Raw genomic sequence first — 15,367 nt, 5'->3', positions numbered from 1 at the left:
TGATAACTGTTAAACCAACACAATACAAGCGGATGTTGTTTAACACTTGTATTATATAAACTCACACCATCCTCATGAACAGCCATATTATCATGGAATTCTCTCTGATATATATATATATATATATATATATATATATATATATATATATATATATATATATATAGTTTAGACTGATATCATTACATCGCAAATCGAAGAGGTGTTATATCGTGCAAAGCATCAATGCAAACAATCTGAAATTGTCTCTCCATAAACTATATTTAAAAAAAATACTTTTCGTCTCTCTGCTAACCCACACAGGATGAAGACATTTGATCATTGCAGGTGTAAGGCTATCGTAATGAAAATTATCGACACGTAAAAGCGGCTATAATATAAAGATTTCAGTGCATACATACATTAACAATAAATAAGCTTGTTAAATATAGGAATGATGCTTCTTTTCCATAAACTGACTTTCGTCTTTGCCTTATATATTAATCTATTTCTGATGTCTGGCTATGTATGCTACATCCGCCATTATTCCTTATAGTACCAATAATTTACGTCAATCATTATGTCTCCACAGTCCTGGATGGACCCACGACTCTTCTGGTATCCACAAAAAGTTAAGAAGATCACTGCTAACTCCTCGGCGGTATGGACTCCTGACGTATCCATTCTCAATGCGTAAGTACAAGCATCGGAGTGTTCTTTGTACCGAAAATTTGCTTCCCTTCTGTGATTTCACCATGACATACCCTGTATTAAAGTCGGCCTTCATATCAGACGGAGAATATAGTAATTTCGCCAGGATTTTACAGTATGCTCTTTGCGCTGTAACATAATTGGTTGCGTTCTGCGATGTTAAGGTCACTGTTATTGACCTTTGTCGCGTCATATGAATATAATTGCAGATCACCGGCGGCCAGCACTCAATGTTATGAAACACTACTCTTTCAATGGACGCTAAATAATTTATTGACAAGTTAAAAAAACAAACAACATAACAGTTATGCCAAAACATTTAGAACGTTTCACATGCCCTTCGTACTCTCTGATTCTCTCTCTCTCTCTCTCTCTCTCAATAAATCGACTTGAATAATTCGTGTGACGGTGCAATGAGGTTGCAGTATTGAATTGAAAAAAAAAATGAATTCCAGTCCGACTTCGTAACTCGTGTGACATTAAACTTTATTGAACGTCTCATGTTGAAGAATCTGTGCCATTTAATACAAAGTATTTTAAGAGGCTTTGTTGTTAGTGCAGTGTGGTTTCTTGATCTAGAGAAAATCTGCGAAATCTGAAGAAACCACATGCCTTGGACGGTTAACACATTTCCAAGTTTCATGTAAACGCAAAACCGAATCTCGAAAGAAGTGGTGCGACACGAATACGTGACCATAGCGGGGTACTGGCCATCCATTCATCTTCTGAAATTATAATTTCTTTTCGCATGTCTTTCTTTCAGACTATATGCGCCTGAGAACATTCTAAACCCCGACCTTGTGGCAAAGAGCTCTGGTATGCTCTACTGGTACAGGCGACAGCGCCTGCGCACAGCCTGCCATACCAACTCTTCCCTTAACGTTCAGGATTGCCAAATCATTATCGGGTCTAAGATACAGACCAGTGCGGAGCAAGATTTCAAAAGAGTATCATTTAATGTAAATTCAGACGTTGTAACAGACAATTGGGAAGTGACCGGGTTGGACTTTGGCCCCGTAACAAGGTACCAGGACCTTAACAATACTCTGCCAGGTAACTTCACAGAGATGCATTTTCTAATGACTATTCGGAAAGCTGCATCCACTAACGAAGAATTTCAGACCCGTGGAACCTCTGGATTCGCAGCCTTTGGTATATATTCGCAGACATTCCTTTTATGCCTTGTGAATGGAATGCGTATTTTTTATCAATGAAAGTTCAAGTGTTTGTAGGTATCATACATTTCATGGTAGATTTAAAATAATCGCCATTAGATATTAATGAGGTATATTGAGGTTAAAGTTATTCTGTCCGTAACTGTGTACAATTACGTTAAAATATAGAACTTTTAAAGTTAATATTTCCTCTTTACTATGCCAGATTGATAAATGCCATTTAGTGAAGTTTTTCTTTCATGATTATTTATTGGGTGTTATTCGTAAATGGTTATAATATGTTATGATATAATTGGACGTTAACATTTATTCTACAACATGAGTTGTATTAATCTTGATTTGATATTTGTTATCATTAAATTTCCTCTCAATTTCTTCAAGTGCGATGGGGCTATTTATTGTACAATAATTTATTCTTTCTATATGACCTGTTGCTTCACATTCTGAATAGTGATGCACCAATCGGAGTTTTGAAAAGAATATATATTAGTTGTTCAATTTGGTGCATTACGGCACACCACTACAAGTATATTATTTCGTTCAAATGCAACTGCAATAATGTGCCTTTCCCAAGGACACACTAATGGAAGAAATAGAGGATGACGATGATGACGATGATGAGAAAAGAAGAAAAATCAAAGAAGACTTGTTTTATGGTGATAATATTAAACGAGATAATAATTTGAGTGCAACAAAATAAAAATAAAAATCTAACGAAATATAGACTCAATTAATGATAAAATACAAAATACAAAGTTACACCAAAATATATGAATAACACAAAAAGGTTTTTATATATATCAAAGCGAGCGGAGAACTCTGGTAATACATGTTTTCGAGCTATAAGGAATATCATCAAGACAAGTTGCCCGATGTCATTTCCTTAAAAAAGTTGGGCGTTAGACAATCTCAAACTCTGTTCGAGTCAAATTGATTTTTAAAGGAACAAGTGAAGTTTGTAATGTTAATAAAATGCTCAAGACTCATCATCCACGTTTACTTGGTCTTATTGAAATGTTCATCCGAATATGTAGAGTATCAGTTCAAAAAGGCTTCTCATGCGTATGTTTCTATAGATCATGTTCTACCTAATGAAATTCATCTTCAGTGTTACCTGGTATAAAGAAAACGTGCATATATATGAGTTATCTTTCTTTTAATAATGAAATGAAACATTCGGCAAATACATCAACAAAATTTTCACAGAGCGTTAGGGAGAGGGGAGAGCAGCCTCCGCACATTTTGCTATTTAAAACAATATGTTTTTAGAAAGAAAAAAATGTTATATTTTAAAAGTAAATAAATAAATTACAGTATTTGTGTGCGGCCTACCAAGAAATGTACCATATGGTCTCTACGGCTTAGCAATTTCGCATCATCGTTATTATGAACGCTATTCACAAGCCGCAACGAAAGTGTACACATACCATGAAATCTACGGATGTTCTTGTTGTTTAATTGGTGTAAGTTCAGTTCGAAGTTTTCGTACATCCAAAAATCTGTTTCTCTATATTCCACAAATTTGCACGTATATTGTCCCTGGATCATGAGAGATAGAGATTCATGTATCAATATTTGTCCCGTTTTTTTCTTATGTCACTAGTGGTTAAGCAATGACAATTCATCAGTGATGTTCAGGGTATAGAAGTTAGTCTACTGTTGAAACGATGTTTATAAAACGTTACGATTGCACTACGGACGGATCGCAATTTGAGAATTTGAGATACCAACACTTTAAAAGCAATGAAACTTTTACATTATATATATATCTATATCTATATATATATATATATATATATATATATATATATATATATATATAGAGAGAGAGAGAGAGAGAGAGAGAGAGAGAGAGAGAGAGAGAGAGAGAGAGATGCAGATACCACTGTTTGGTATAATTTGTACAGTGATGTTTATATTGATCTAAATGACAGTGGTTGGTGCGTACAGTCATTATGATACGTGCTATTTCCCTGCAGAATCCGGATCCAACTAGGTCTTAAAAATTCTCAAACTTGTATCATAGAATTATTTATTTGTCGATATACAACATATGTTAATATTGTCCGGCATTTTCTAGTAGAATACAGTGAAAACACTTCCGTTCGTATATCTGTGTAATTCTATATAATTAATTATATATACCTTGATCTTTGTCTTAAAAATATGGGTATACTGTGTACGTAGATGAGAATTAATTACGTGGTCGACAAGCGGTTGTGTCTTTTGCGCACGAGTTCCTATACCGCCGACCTTATAGCATCATTTATTTGTGATGTATGCATGGTCGAGATTATGTAGAGGTTGGTGTGTACATTTAAGGCGACAAACGTCGTTTACCCGTGGACCCTTGTTCGAATCTCCGTTGGGAACGCATTTAAAAAAGGTATCTAATTAGTGTGATTTTCTCTTTCCCTCTCTGTGGATATATGTATGTGTATTAAACTGACCACCCACCCCCCATTAAAAATGAGGAAAGAATCAGACTGCTTGGCTTTTTGTGGCGTCATCGATATATTGTCACGTAAGCTGTCAGTCCTGTGCTCCGTTACTGTGTTTCGTTTCGACAGCAGGTCATGTGTACATGCAAATTAATAAGAGCTGCCTATTATATCATGGGTGCTATGGAATGGTGATGTTCGAAGCCATCTGTACTTTTTCTACATAGCACCACCTATCGTTTATTTATCTTCCATACACTACATGATCATACGTTACTAGTTCTGCATCACCAGTTGATCTCGGAAAATCTCGGGATTGCTGACGAATGCATTATTTAAAAAAATACACCCATCAATATCACTGTTTAAAAAAAAATGTCTGTACCCTATGTTCTCAAATAAAATATATATCGTCACTGTAACAAATCAGTTAACTTTTTTGTCTTCGTCATTAACAAATTCTTGTTTTAGTCTATTTTCAGTAAGACAGTCTTATATAAACTATTTAATTGAATAAATCAAAACTTGTTTCAGAATTTGTATATATTTTGTTATTTATTGTCTTAATTCATTCTAGGATTCACTACACTACTTCAGTCCCATAGTATACCTATGCAAATACCATGATATTAAAAATTCAGTAACTTTAAAATTCTGAGTGCTCATGATCAAACCTATATTTATCAGTAAAGATGATATCTGGATGACAGCTTCTGTTTAAACAAAAGGATATGAGCCGTTGTATTTTCTGGACCTACATTTGTTTGAAACATGTTCTTTCAATTCCGCACCAAAGAGTCATGTGCTAATTTCAGAGTGGGAAGTCGTCCGAAACTATTAGGAAAAATTGCATGCCGACTTTGTGGTGCCAGACAAAGATGTTTGCAATCCTTAAGCCTGGCCACGATCACACCATATGGCAAGCTATCGGCAAATCTCTTTGTTTTCAGTCTGTGTCTAAGGTACTAGAGTTCCTGATTCTCCGCATAATCGGCTGGACTTGGAGAACATCTTGAACAGGCATGCACCATTTGCGATCAAATCCTTGCGCTGACTACGTTTGTTGAAAACGGTTTTCTGAGGAACCTTACACCTGGAGTTGTTTTCCCTGAGCTAGCAGTGGCATATGACACGGTCTAGCAAGCCGATTTGTTGTTTAAAATTTCCATAGTATTGCCGCGTTGAATAGTTGAGAGCATTGAACTGTTCTCTCGCGACAGGCGCTTCAGATTGCACACCCAAGATAGTTGCAGCTCGTGGAGACGACATACCAATGGACTCACAGGGGGGTCTGTTCTTTCGCCAAGCCTATTCAATGTTTATATCAATGATTTACCTGATTCACGTGCGCAGAAAACGTTAGAACTCGAGACCCAAAGTCACTCCTTTACTGAGCTTGAGGACCTGCATGAAAGACATACTTCTTCAAGGAAGGCCGCCAAAATAGAGCACAACAAAGACAGTCTCCAGCGTCTTCCACCTTAACATTGCAAATGCGAACCGCGAGCATTGCATTCTCCTCAATAGGTAGCTTAAGAGCACGCCCCAATACCACCATAGCTTGGTGCTACCTTGGACAAATCAACGAAATTCTACAAGAACCTGTAAAAAAACTACAGCAAAACTGAACACTTCAAAAACCCTACCTTGCAAACTGGCTGGCTCAACATGTGGCGCTAGTGCTCAGACACTCAAGTCTCTCTTTCTCTCTTTCTCTCCTATATACGAATTATAATGATGTAGAGTAGCAACAGGTGCAGGCAAGGCTAGTGAAATTGTTTTACAATCGGGTCTAGTTGCGTCGTTCATATATAATTGTAACATCTGTTCGCGACAAAGTTCATCTTGATTCATGACCAAAAAGATGCATATCAGCAATAAATGCCTGAACAATTTCATGGCTTTTCATTTTAGACATTTGCCATGTGATGGAGTCCTCTTCGTTTGACAAGTCAAAGAAAAAGCTGGCTCAGATTCATTAAAATGCTGGTATCACTTATTGGAATAGTTGTCAAACAACGCCCATTAAATCGACAAGGCAAACATGGATATACAGATCATGTCCAGATGCAACAATACTATCCGTTAGATCATCGACAAACCCTAAGATTGCTTTATTGCGAGATCCTGCTGTCGACTGGAATATCTCAATAATATTCTATTTAAACTCATATGACTTTGCAATGGAAAATGCCTAAAATCAAATTACAAGAGTATCTTGCAGATGAAATTGAGAAAAAGGACACACAGTTATGTATAACATTCTTGTGTGTCAGAAGCAATATTGACTCCAGTAAAACTTCACGAGAAGTCCTTCTATCATTTGTCTGGTGTATTTAATCCAACCCAACACATGTATTTAACGTTTATCAACATCAGGAGGAGGAAACATTGTATGATAAGATCCAACCTGACGAAAGAAGTGCACCTTTTCATTGCATAAAGTCTGGTAAATTATCTCTAATTTGCTAAAATATCTTTGCCGACTCGTCTATTTCATGCATTTTTTAAAGTCTCGTGATTATACCTTTAAACGATAACGTTGACAATGTTATGTCAGATAATTATGGCAGATTAGTCTGCTACGAGTACGATCTCCACATCAATCTTCACTTAGAGGATTACATAATTGCCTGGATAAAAAGATGATGTTGTGATGAATAGGAAACATTTAGAAAAGAATACATTGCTAAAGATACTATATTTGTTTCAAACACATATATAGAATTGTATTCGACGATTGTATTGTACATTTGTAGACTTTGAGCAAATATTTTATACAATAAAGATGCGTGTGGCATACATTTCACAAACTACAATTCAGCAATGAAATGATAAGTATGCGTAAGGCAATATATATATATATATATATATATATATATATATATATATATATATATATATATATATATATATATATATATATATAAAGAGCAATGATGCCATCCATTGTCTCTGCGGTGCAGGTAACATTCATATAAATGTCTCTAAGTTCGCAAAAGAAGTTAGATACACCGTGTAATTTATGGTAAGTTGCTAAATGATGTACAAAATAACTCGTGACGTCACCATGCGCGTGATAAGGACACCTTAACTTTCAAGCTAAAGAGAGACAGTGATTTTTGCCCCCGAGATGGTGCCTTTGCTATACTATCTGTGAATATAATTCGTTTCACGTGCATTTGAATATTTACTAGTAGAAAATATGTATTTAAGATTTGTTAATACATAAATTAAATGCTGAAGACATCAGTACTTGGCCAATGTATTCCGAAACTTGTTATAAAAATTAACAATTGTCTATTAAGTATCTGCGCGAGGAAATAACTTAGAATCAAGAATAAGTAAAACGTAAACAGGACTCACTGAAAGGTTCTTTCTAGAGATATTCTACGGCGGTAACAAACAAGACTTGTATAATCTTTCAGTTGCACTTGTTTCGCATATTTGATTTTTATTATGTGCTGGGGTTTGTATAAGATTCTTTTTCTATTGTGTAATTGACTTTTGTCCATAACTGAGGATATCAGTTGGGGCTGCTTGGCTAATGTTTTTTTTTTTTTAAAACAACAATTATATAGCTAATTATTGTTGGTCTTGTCTTTGATCATATCAAAAGCAATACAGTTGAGAATAGTCTTTAAAAATTGGAACTAGTGTCACAACAAAATCAACTAAAACAGTTCGTCGAGGTAATACTGGAAACGTAAACAACTTTAAAACTCCCTGATCCATTATACCAACTAACTCTATTACAAACGAAGCAACATTATTTGATTCAGTCTCATCAGCAGCGAAACAATTTAATGTTTATCCAATGTCAGTAAAATTTGCTGCTGATGGCACTACAAAAGCCGCTTCCTCAAAAACGAGCGGCGATAGAATCTTCTTTCAATATTCATGTACTGTTTAGTACAGCAACATCATTGCTTGTCAAACAGCAATTTACATATTTGTTTAGCACTTCGCTGTCGTACTCTATCCAAATATACCGTATTTCAACATGCGATCAACGTCGACAATGTTAAGCAAAATAAGATTTTTTTTTTCTCGTTCTACTTCGAAGTGGGCTATAGAAATAACATCACTACGAAACCTGTTTCTTATAGCTACTTCAAGTTGATATGTGTTAAAACATTAGCTAGAGTAACAAACCGTTTCATGTTAATCAACTATTTGACACATAATTGCTGACTGCATATCAATCTTTAGAATATCCCTAAGATTTTCTCTGGTCAAGCAGCAATGAGCCCATTTTATGACAGTTTTCCTGTCATATCTGACAAATATTTTTGATTTATCTTTTTCAAGGTGCGATGCCTCAAAATTTATTAAAGGCTCAACAAATCAAAAGCCAAGTAAGGATAGGCAACATCAACATTAGCAATGATAACATAACCAGTCTCAGCAAATCATACCCGTTAAACAATGCTGATATCACATAAGTGGTAAGTTATAATCAACTAACCGCAGTTGTATTTGAATAAATTCCAATTGCCGGCGGCATCTTGACCGGTTATATAAACATGACAGGTAAGAAAATAGTAAACCTGGATATAACTTATCCGCCGTCTAATCAAAATCTTTATCATGGGGTAATTATCAAACAACTTAATACAGTGGCAAATTTAAAAATATATGAAAACCGATGATTTTGTGCCAGGTAGTATTTCATTTATTAACGGTGGTAAGATAACAGGACTACCAACAGATTTTCCTCTGAGTGAGGAATCAGATGATGTATCTTATGATCATCGGAAAGGACCATTGACGGTGTACTTAAAACTTGCCGGAGGACCAATGACACTTTCGTTAGACATGGGTAGCAAGGGATATACAACACACAACTCGATAATACTACGTTATCCAATGACAGCTGGGTAGCAAACGTAAAAATTTGTTAGACAATTGTTTTTAATAAAATCCGGCGACACAATGATAGGTAATCTTGATATGGGCGTCAACAAGATAACATCAACTGCGTTTCCTACAATAACATCGGATCTAACGAACACGAATTACGTCGATGATATCATAACCGGTTATACGCAATACGAGTAGCAAAATCCGGAACCACAATAGCAGGCACGCTAAACATGGAATATAAAAAATAATAAAAAAAATAACAGCAACATATTATCCAGTAGCTCCATTTGATTTGACAAAAAATCGTACGTCGACGTGGCAGCAAATAATGCAGTTATTGTTTCAGGAACATCAGCTGATGCTCTCTACTTTAAGCCAACCGGAGGTGCAATCACAGCAGCAATCAACATGGTAGAAAATAAAATATCGCCAACACACGTTCGTGTTTCCGGATCGGATCATGTAAAGAAACTATACGTAGATAGTGTTGTTGGCAGCACAAAACGAGCTGGCAGTAACGTCGGTTACATTCCACATCTTGTTGCTTCGACAGATAATCGTTGGGGTTTTACAGCAACAGCGTCAACACAATACATCGGGAATATTCCGAATTGAGCTGTTACATTTAACAGCGTAATATCTGGAGGTTCCGAGTGGAAAACGTATGGAGACACCAGCAATTTTTGGATTAAAATTCAGTGCCCTGTAGCTGTTGCCGTTTGGATGTTTCATTTACGAGGACGATTAAATGAGAATACCACATCGACAATTCTGTACAGCGCAACGGGTGTTTATATCTCAACGAGTCAACAATGTACTGTCGTTGATGTTAACACATGTAACATATATAAAAGAGTTTTACAGTGTGATACAGAAACATTGGTGGTAGCTAATATTGACCAACTAGACACAGAGAGTGCAAATGAGGCACGAGCAGCAAGAATAATTGATCAAATGAAAAGTTTAACTTTAGAGTCTCCTGGTTTAATAGAAAACAAAGACAGTTTTGTCATACTTGCATGTATGACAACTTCACAGCTAAACAAAGCTATCCGAGAATTTGATATTATCAGTAAATACTGTCATCCTAACGATTGCGAGGAACAGTGACTAAAAATTGAGTCGCTGTTGACAAAGACGTTGCTTGAGATTAACAAAGAAAATTCAATAACTATTAACAGATCTGACCTTATAAAAGCAAAATCTCACCGAAGCAAAAAGCCAGAACAAGATCAAATAAAAAAATTCATGATGAACTAATGAACTAGCAGAACTAAAAAAAACTCGACTCACGAAAATCGCAGGATAAGTGACAGTTTTGCAAAACGTATAATATATCGCTATCTAGGCATGGACTATCTTGAAAAAACAACATTACTCGAGGTAGCAAATTATCATGATAAACTTATCCACTGGCTTATCTGATACTGGTTCACTCGTTAACAAACAGCGATTATAAAGAATATTCAGAGGAACAGGTATATGAGGTACTGATAGCAGTCAACGCAATTAGTCGGCGATCGAATCTTTTAGCGATGCCGATTGAGATCTATTTAATAAACACTCGATGACATAACTAGTATCAGCAATACTATCAAACATTTTGATGTTAGAGAAGATATTAATCGTTAAAAAATGATTTTACTAAAAGACTTTGTAAATGAAGATGGAAAACTACTGACAATCTTTATAATCGAATAACTTAAAACAAATATACAATAAATACAGTAGATGATGAGCTTAACAAAATTTACGTTATGAAGACAATTGTTTCTCATAGAAACTGTATCAAAATGTTAGAACCTGATTCTCTTATCAGCGGTAAAATTAATATGTACTTGTTTCGTCATGATGATGAGATATATATTATTGCAAAGTCTGATACGTTAAAAATATTTCGAGAAATATCCATCAATTCTGTGTGAAATATCAACAAATAGATACAGTAAAATTGCTTGTAATAACATAGTAAAATTTTGTGTGAAATGTATAACTAGTCGGCGACGATTCAATAACAATCCTCCACGGGTAAAAGGTTATACAATAACTTTGTTTTCGTATTTGTTTTTACTATCTTGAGGGCTATGCAGGGGGCGAAGAATCATGTTGTCGTCCAATCCAAAATAGGGATTTGGGCCAGAAACTCTTAAATTACACTACTCACGTCCCATCCATTCTCATTATCCTGACAAAACGCTATGCCAGTCATTACACTAACCTCTTAATGCTGAGTGCCTAGCGAGGCAGTTGTTAGTACTACTTTTTATAATCCTTTGGTATGACTTGGCCGGGGCTCTAACCCGCGAACTTCCGCATTCGAGATGGACGCTCTAACCGCTTAGGCCATCGGAGCGGTCGAAGACAATTTACTAAGATTAACGTTATTTAATGGACCATAAGGCCTCTTCAGATGCTAACGGTTCGCATGGCAATTATGACTACTGTAGTATAAGGTTGTTTACAAGTGAAACTGCGCGTACTTTTGTATTCAAAATGCCACATAATTTTCAGAACGCATATATACAATGTCAATGTCAATGTATAAAACTAAGGATAACAGAGTTATATCCCCTTAATTGGAATTACTCCTGTATAATACAAATTTCAATGAGGTGGGAAGGGTGGTTGATTGAACAACATTTTTATGTTTTTGTTGTTGTTCTGGGTTTAACGACAGTCTTAGCACAATATATGGTATACACAAAGGTCAGTATATCTGACGGAGGAAGAACCCAAAGAAATACGGGCCCGTGGTGTATAGTAAAACAAAAAAAAATACTGAAATAAAGTATGGTTGAGTGCGACATACAAATACCTAATGAAGGTGCGCCCCCACTTGCACGCACAGAGCATACGTGTTCATGGCATGCATATATGGGAAATACAGATAACAGTATTAGTAGTGAATGGGGCCACCCTAGGAACAATGGGACTTAGCATTAAAAACACCCCTGGGCCACTCTAGGGACAATGGAAATTTAACATGGAGAAAAACGCTGGGCCACTCTAGGGACAATGGGAATTTAACATAGAGTTTGGGCTTGTCTAGGGACAAGGGGAATTGAACATGGGAATAGAGTTTGGGTTTGTCTAGGGACAAGGGGAATTGAATATGGGATTTTTTTTTTTTAAAAAGTTTTTTTAAATTTAAATTTAAATTTAAATTTAAAAAAGGGTAGGCAATGGAAAGGCTATCTCTTTTCGAGAAATATGGCTGGCCCTGAAAAGGGCCTTTGGGTTTTCTTCTTCTTCTGCTTCTAATTTCTTATTTTTCTCCACCAACTTCTTATTTTATCTCCAACACTCTTTCTCTTCTTTTCTTTCTTTTTTTTCTCCTCCTCTTCTTTCTTCTTCTCTTCCTCCTCTTCTTTCTTCCTTTTTTCATTTTCTTCTTCTTTTTCAATTTTTTCATTCCATGCTCTCATCCTTATCCTTTCCTCTTCATCCTCCTTCTCCTCCTTTATCTCTTTCATTACACCACTTATCTTGTCCTTTACCTTTCTCAAGTTATTAATTTCCATCTTTACACGATGGGGACTATAGGAATAGTGGTCTTCAACGAGTCTTATTAACATCTGCTCCATCATTCCTAAATTGTCTAAAACGTCTTGCAATGTTTGCATCTTGTCCATTTGGTTCGAAGCCATCTTCTTTGTAGAATGGTTTGAACGACGAATACTGTGGGTTCTTATAGTGAAAGCGCGGACGTGATGGAAAACATCCCCCTTAAACATAAAATTGATCTTACCTAGATCATGACCAAAGAAACAGCAACGCGCGGACGAGAAGGAAAACATCCCCCTACTTTTCTCATTTCATATAATAAAACCCAAACTATACTCTCCACATACGCTAAGAAACAATAAACAAAATCCATAATCTACTATCCACACAATCGTACGTGATCTGTTACAAAACCCAAACTATACTCTCCACATACGCTAAGAAACAATAAACAAAATCCATAATCTACTATCCACACAATCGTACGTGAGCAGTTACAAACACAAACACACAAACACATACCCTCGCACTATGAAAAAAGAGTTAGTGTTTATAATCACACTACTCTACCTACACACACACACACATACACACACACACATTGGCAAATCGATAGTTATTTCTTTTCTAGAGTATTGGGTAGCCCTTAAAAGGGCTGTTTGTTTTTTTTGAACTCCAGATGCACCTATCTAATGGTTGCACCTTCCTGGCCTGGCGCCACACACGCATCTTCTTCCCCAGTCTCCTTTCACCTTTCTTCTGGGGAGCGCAGAGGGAGGATGATTCGCTTCAACACCCCAATCCTCTGTCTCGGGAATATTGTACGACATCCTCTCTTCTAGTTTCTTTTCCTCCTCTTCCCTCTGTCTTCTCTCCTCCTCTTCGTTCTTCATTCTTTCCTCTTCTACTATAGCCTCCGCGGTCAGTTCATTTAACAGGCGCCTGACATATTCCAGATGTATCTGGAGTTCAAGAAGTTTGCTTATTCTGCTATTCATTCTTGTGTTGATCAATCAACAAGGGTAGCTAGACTGCCCAGCGAGTTTCAATTTATAGTGAAAGCGCGGACGTGAAGGAAAACATCCCCTAAAAACATAAAATTGATCTTACCTAGATCATGACCAAAAAACAACGCGCGGACCTAAAAGAAACACTCACTCACTTTTTATGCTACCCATCACTATTTTAAATTTTTTTTTATAAATCACTTCAATAGACTATCCACATACGCAAAGCAATCCAATCTAACCCCAAATTTACACCTCAAACACCAAATAAAGACATGATTTTAATCTACTATCCATACCAACTTACTTAACCACTTACAAACACATACCCTCACATTTTTTTAAAAAAGAGTTAGTGTTTATTTTCACACTACTCTACCTACACACATTGGCAAATGGATTGTTATTTCTTTTCTAGAGCATTGGGTAGCCCTGAAAAGGGCTGTTTTTTTGTTTGCTATGGCATTCTTTTTTAGTTTCTAAGAATGCGATGTCCTCTGAGGATAGACTTTCTGGCGATAGGTCTGCTTCTTCGAAAAGAGAAGAAGAACTCTTTGGTGTCGATACGACAATCGACAAAGCCTCTGTCAGCTTCAGGTTGCTGCTGCTGTTGTTGTTGTTGCTGCTGTTGCTGCTGTCTCTGAAGTCTGTACTTCTCTGTCCATTCTTCTTTTTCGCTGTTCATTTCTTCTCTGAAGAGCTCTTCTATCAGGTCTTCAGTGATTTTTAACATTCTCACATTCTCTATTTCTTCTGGCTTCGGTATCAGACTGTGTCTGACCCTATGCAAATTCACGTAGGCTTCGTTGAGCTTAGCTAGTTTGGAGCACATCTTCGTAGGAGGATGAGTCGACAATGGATGGTTAGACTGGAAACAACCCCGGTTCTTAAAGTCAAAGCGCGGACGTGAAGGAAAACATCCCCCACACGGTTTTTGAGTCGCAACGTTTAGTGAGTGTCATGAGAGGGATAGTAAGAAATGAAAGAGCATCAATCCAACATTCTTATAGCTAAACAAAAGACAAAGGCATTTTTTTCAAAACACAACATTTTTTATTCAAAAATCACTTAACACTAAACAACAACTCTAACATTTTTAACAATAATCCAACAATCTAACATCAAACAATTTTTTCAAAACACAACATTTTTTATTCAAAAATCACTTAACACTAAACAACAACAACTCTAACATTTTTTAACAATAATCCAACACTAAAAGTTTCTCCACTAGGTAAAGAGGGATAACAGTCTTCCATGGTTTCTAGTAATCTAGGATGACTTCTCTCAAACTGTTGATTTCTATGGTATTATCGAATTCTGCATACAGGATGACGTTCACCGTTTCATCAGGGTCTCGGTTTGCAAACTGAATTTCCACACGAATCTGGCCGGATTTTATAGGGTGGAAATGTCCCTCGTCGCTGCCTTGGTCTGGAGTGAAATCGAAAGCCCACAAAGCGTAGCCTCCTGCATAATCCTCGTACGTAATACCGTGACTGGTATTGGTTCCTAACTGTCCGGTGGCTTCGTACAGGGACAAGTACGATCTCAAGTAATTCTTCTTGGTAAAGTCAGGTTCGAAAGGTCGGGTACACAAGGTCTTGCCATCGCGACTGACTTCGATTTTGGACACGCCAAAGTGTTGAAAGTAGAAAGGATTTTTTTCGGCAGCTCCGTTGAA

The 15,367-nt window shown here is 36.5% G+C and overlaps 1 protein-coding gene across 1 annotated transcript in view; it reads left to right on the top strand.

The window, feature by feature from the left end:
* The window catches only part of LOC149772041 (acetylcholine receptor subunit beta-like), a 30,419-nt gene extending 28,179 nt beyond the window's left edge, over nucleotides 1-2,240 (top strand). The window contains exons 3-4 of the mRNA XM_089947951.1: nucleotides 572-672; nucleotides 1,454-2,240. Of these exons, the coding sequence (XP_089804077.1) occupies nucleotides 572-672; nucleotides 1,454-1,904 (552 nt within the window). The 3' untranslated portion in view covers nucleotides 1,905-2,240. The remainder of the gene's footprint in view (nucleotides 1-571; nucleotides 673-1,453) is intronic.
* Nucleotides 2,241-15,367: the final 13,127 nt, after the last annotated feature.

This window comes from Sinohyriopsis cumingii, unplaced genomic scaffold (assembly GCF_028554795.1).
Source record: "Sinohyriopsis cumingii isolate HCF-2022 unplaced genomic scaffold, ASM2855479v2 utg001527l, whole genome shotgun sequence".
In the NCBI taxonomy this organism is placed as follows: Eukaryota; Metazoa; Mollusca; class Bivalvia; order Unionida; family Unionidae; genus Sinohyriopsis; species Sinohyriopsis cumingii.
This window is presented reverse-complemented; position numbering and strand designations above follow the sequence as displayed.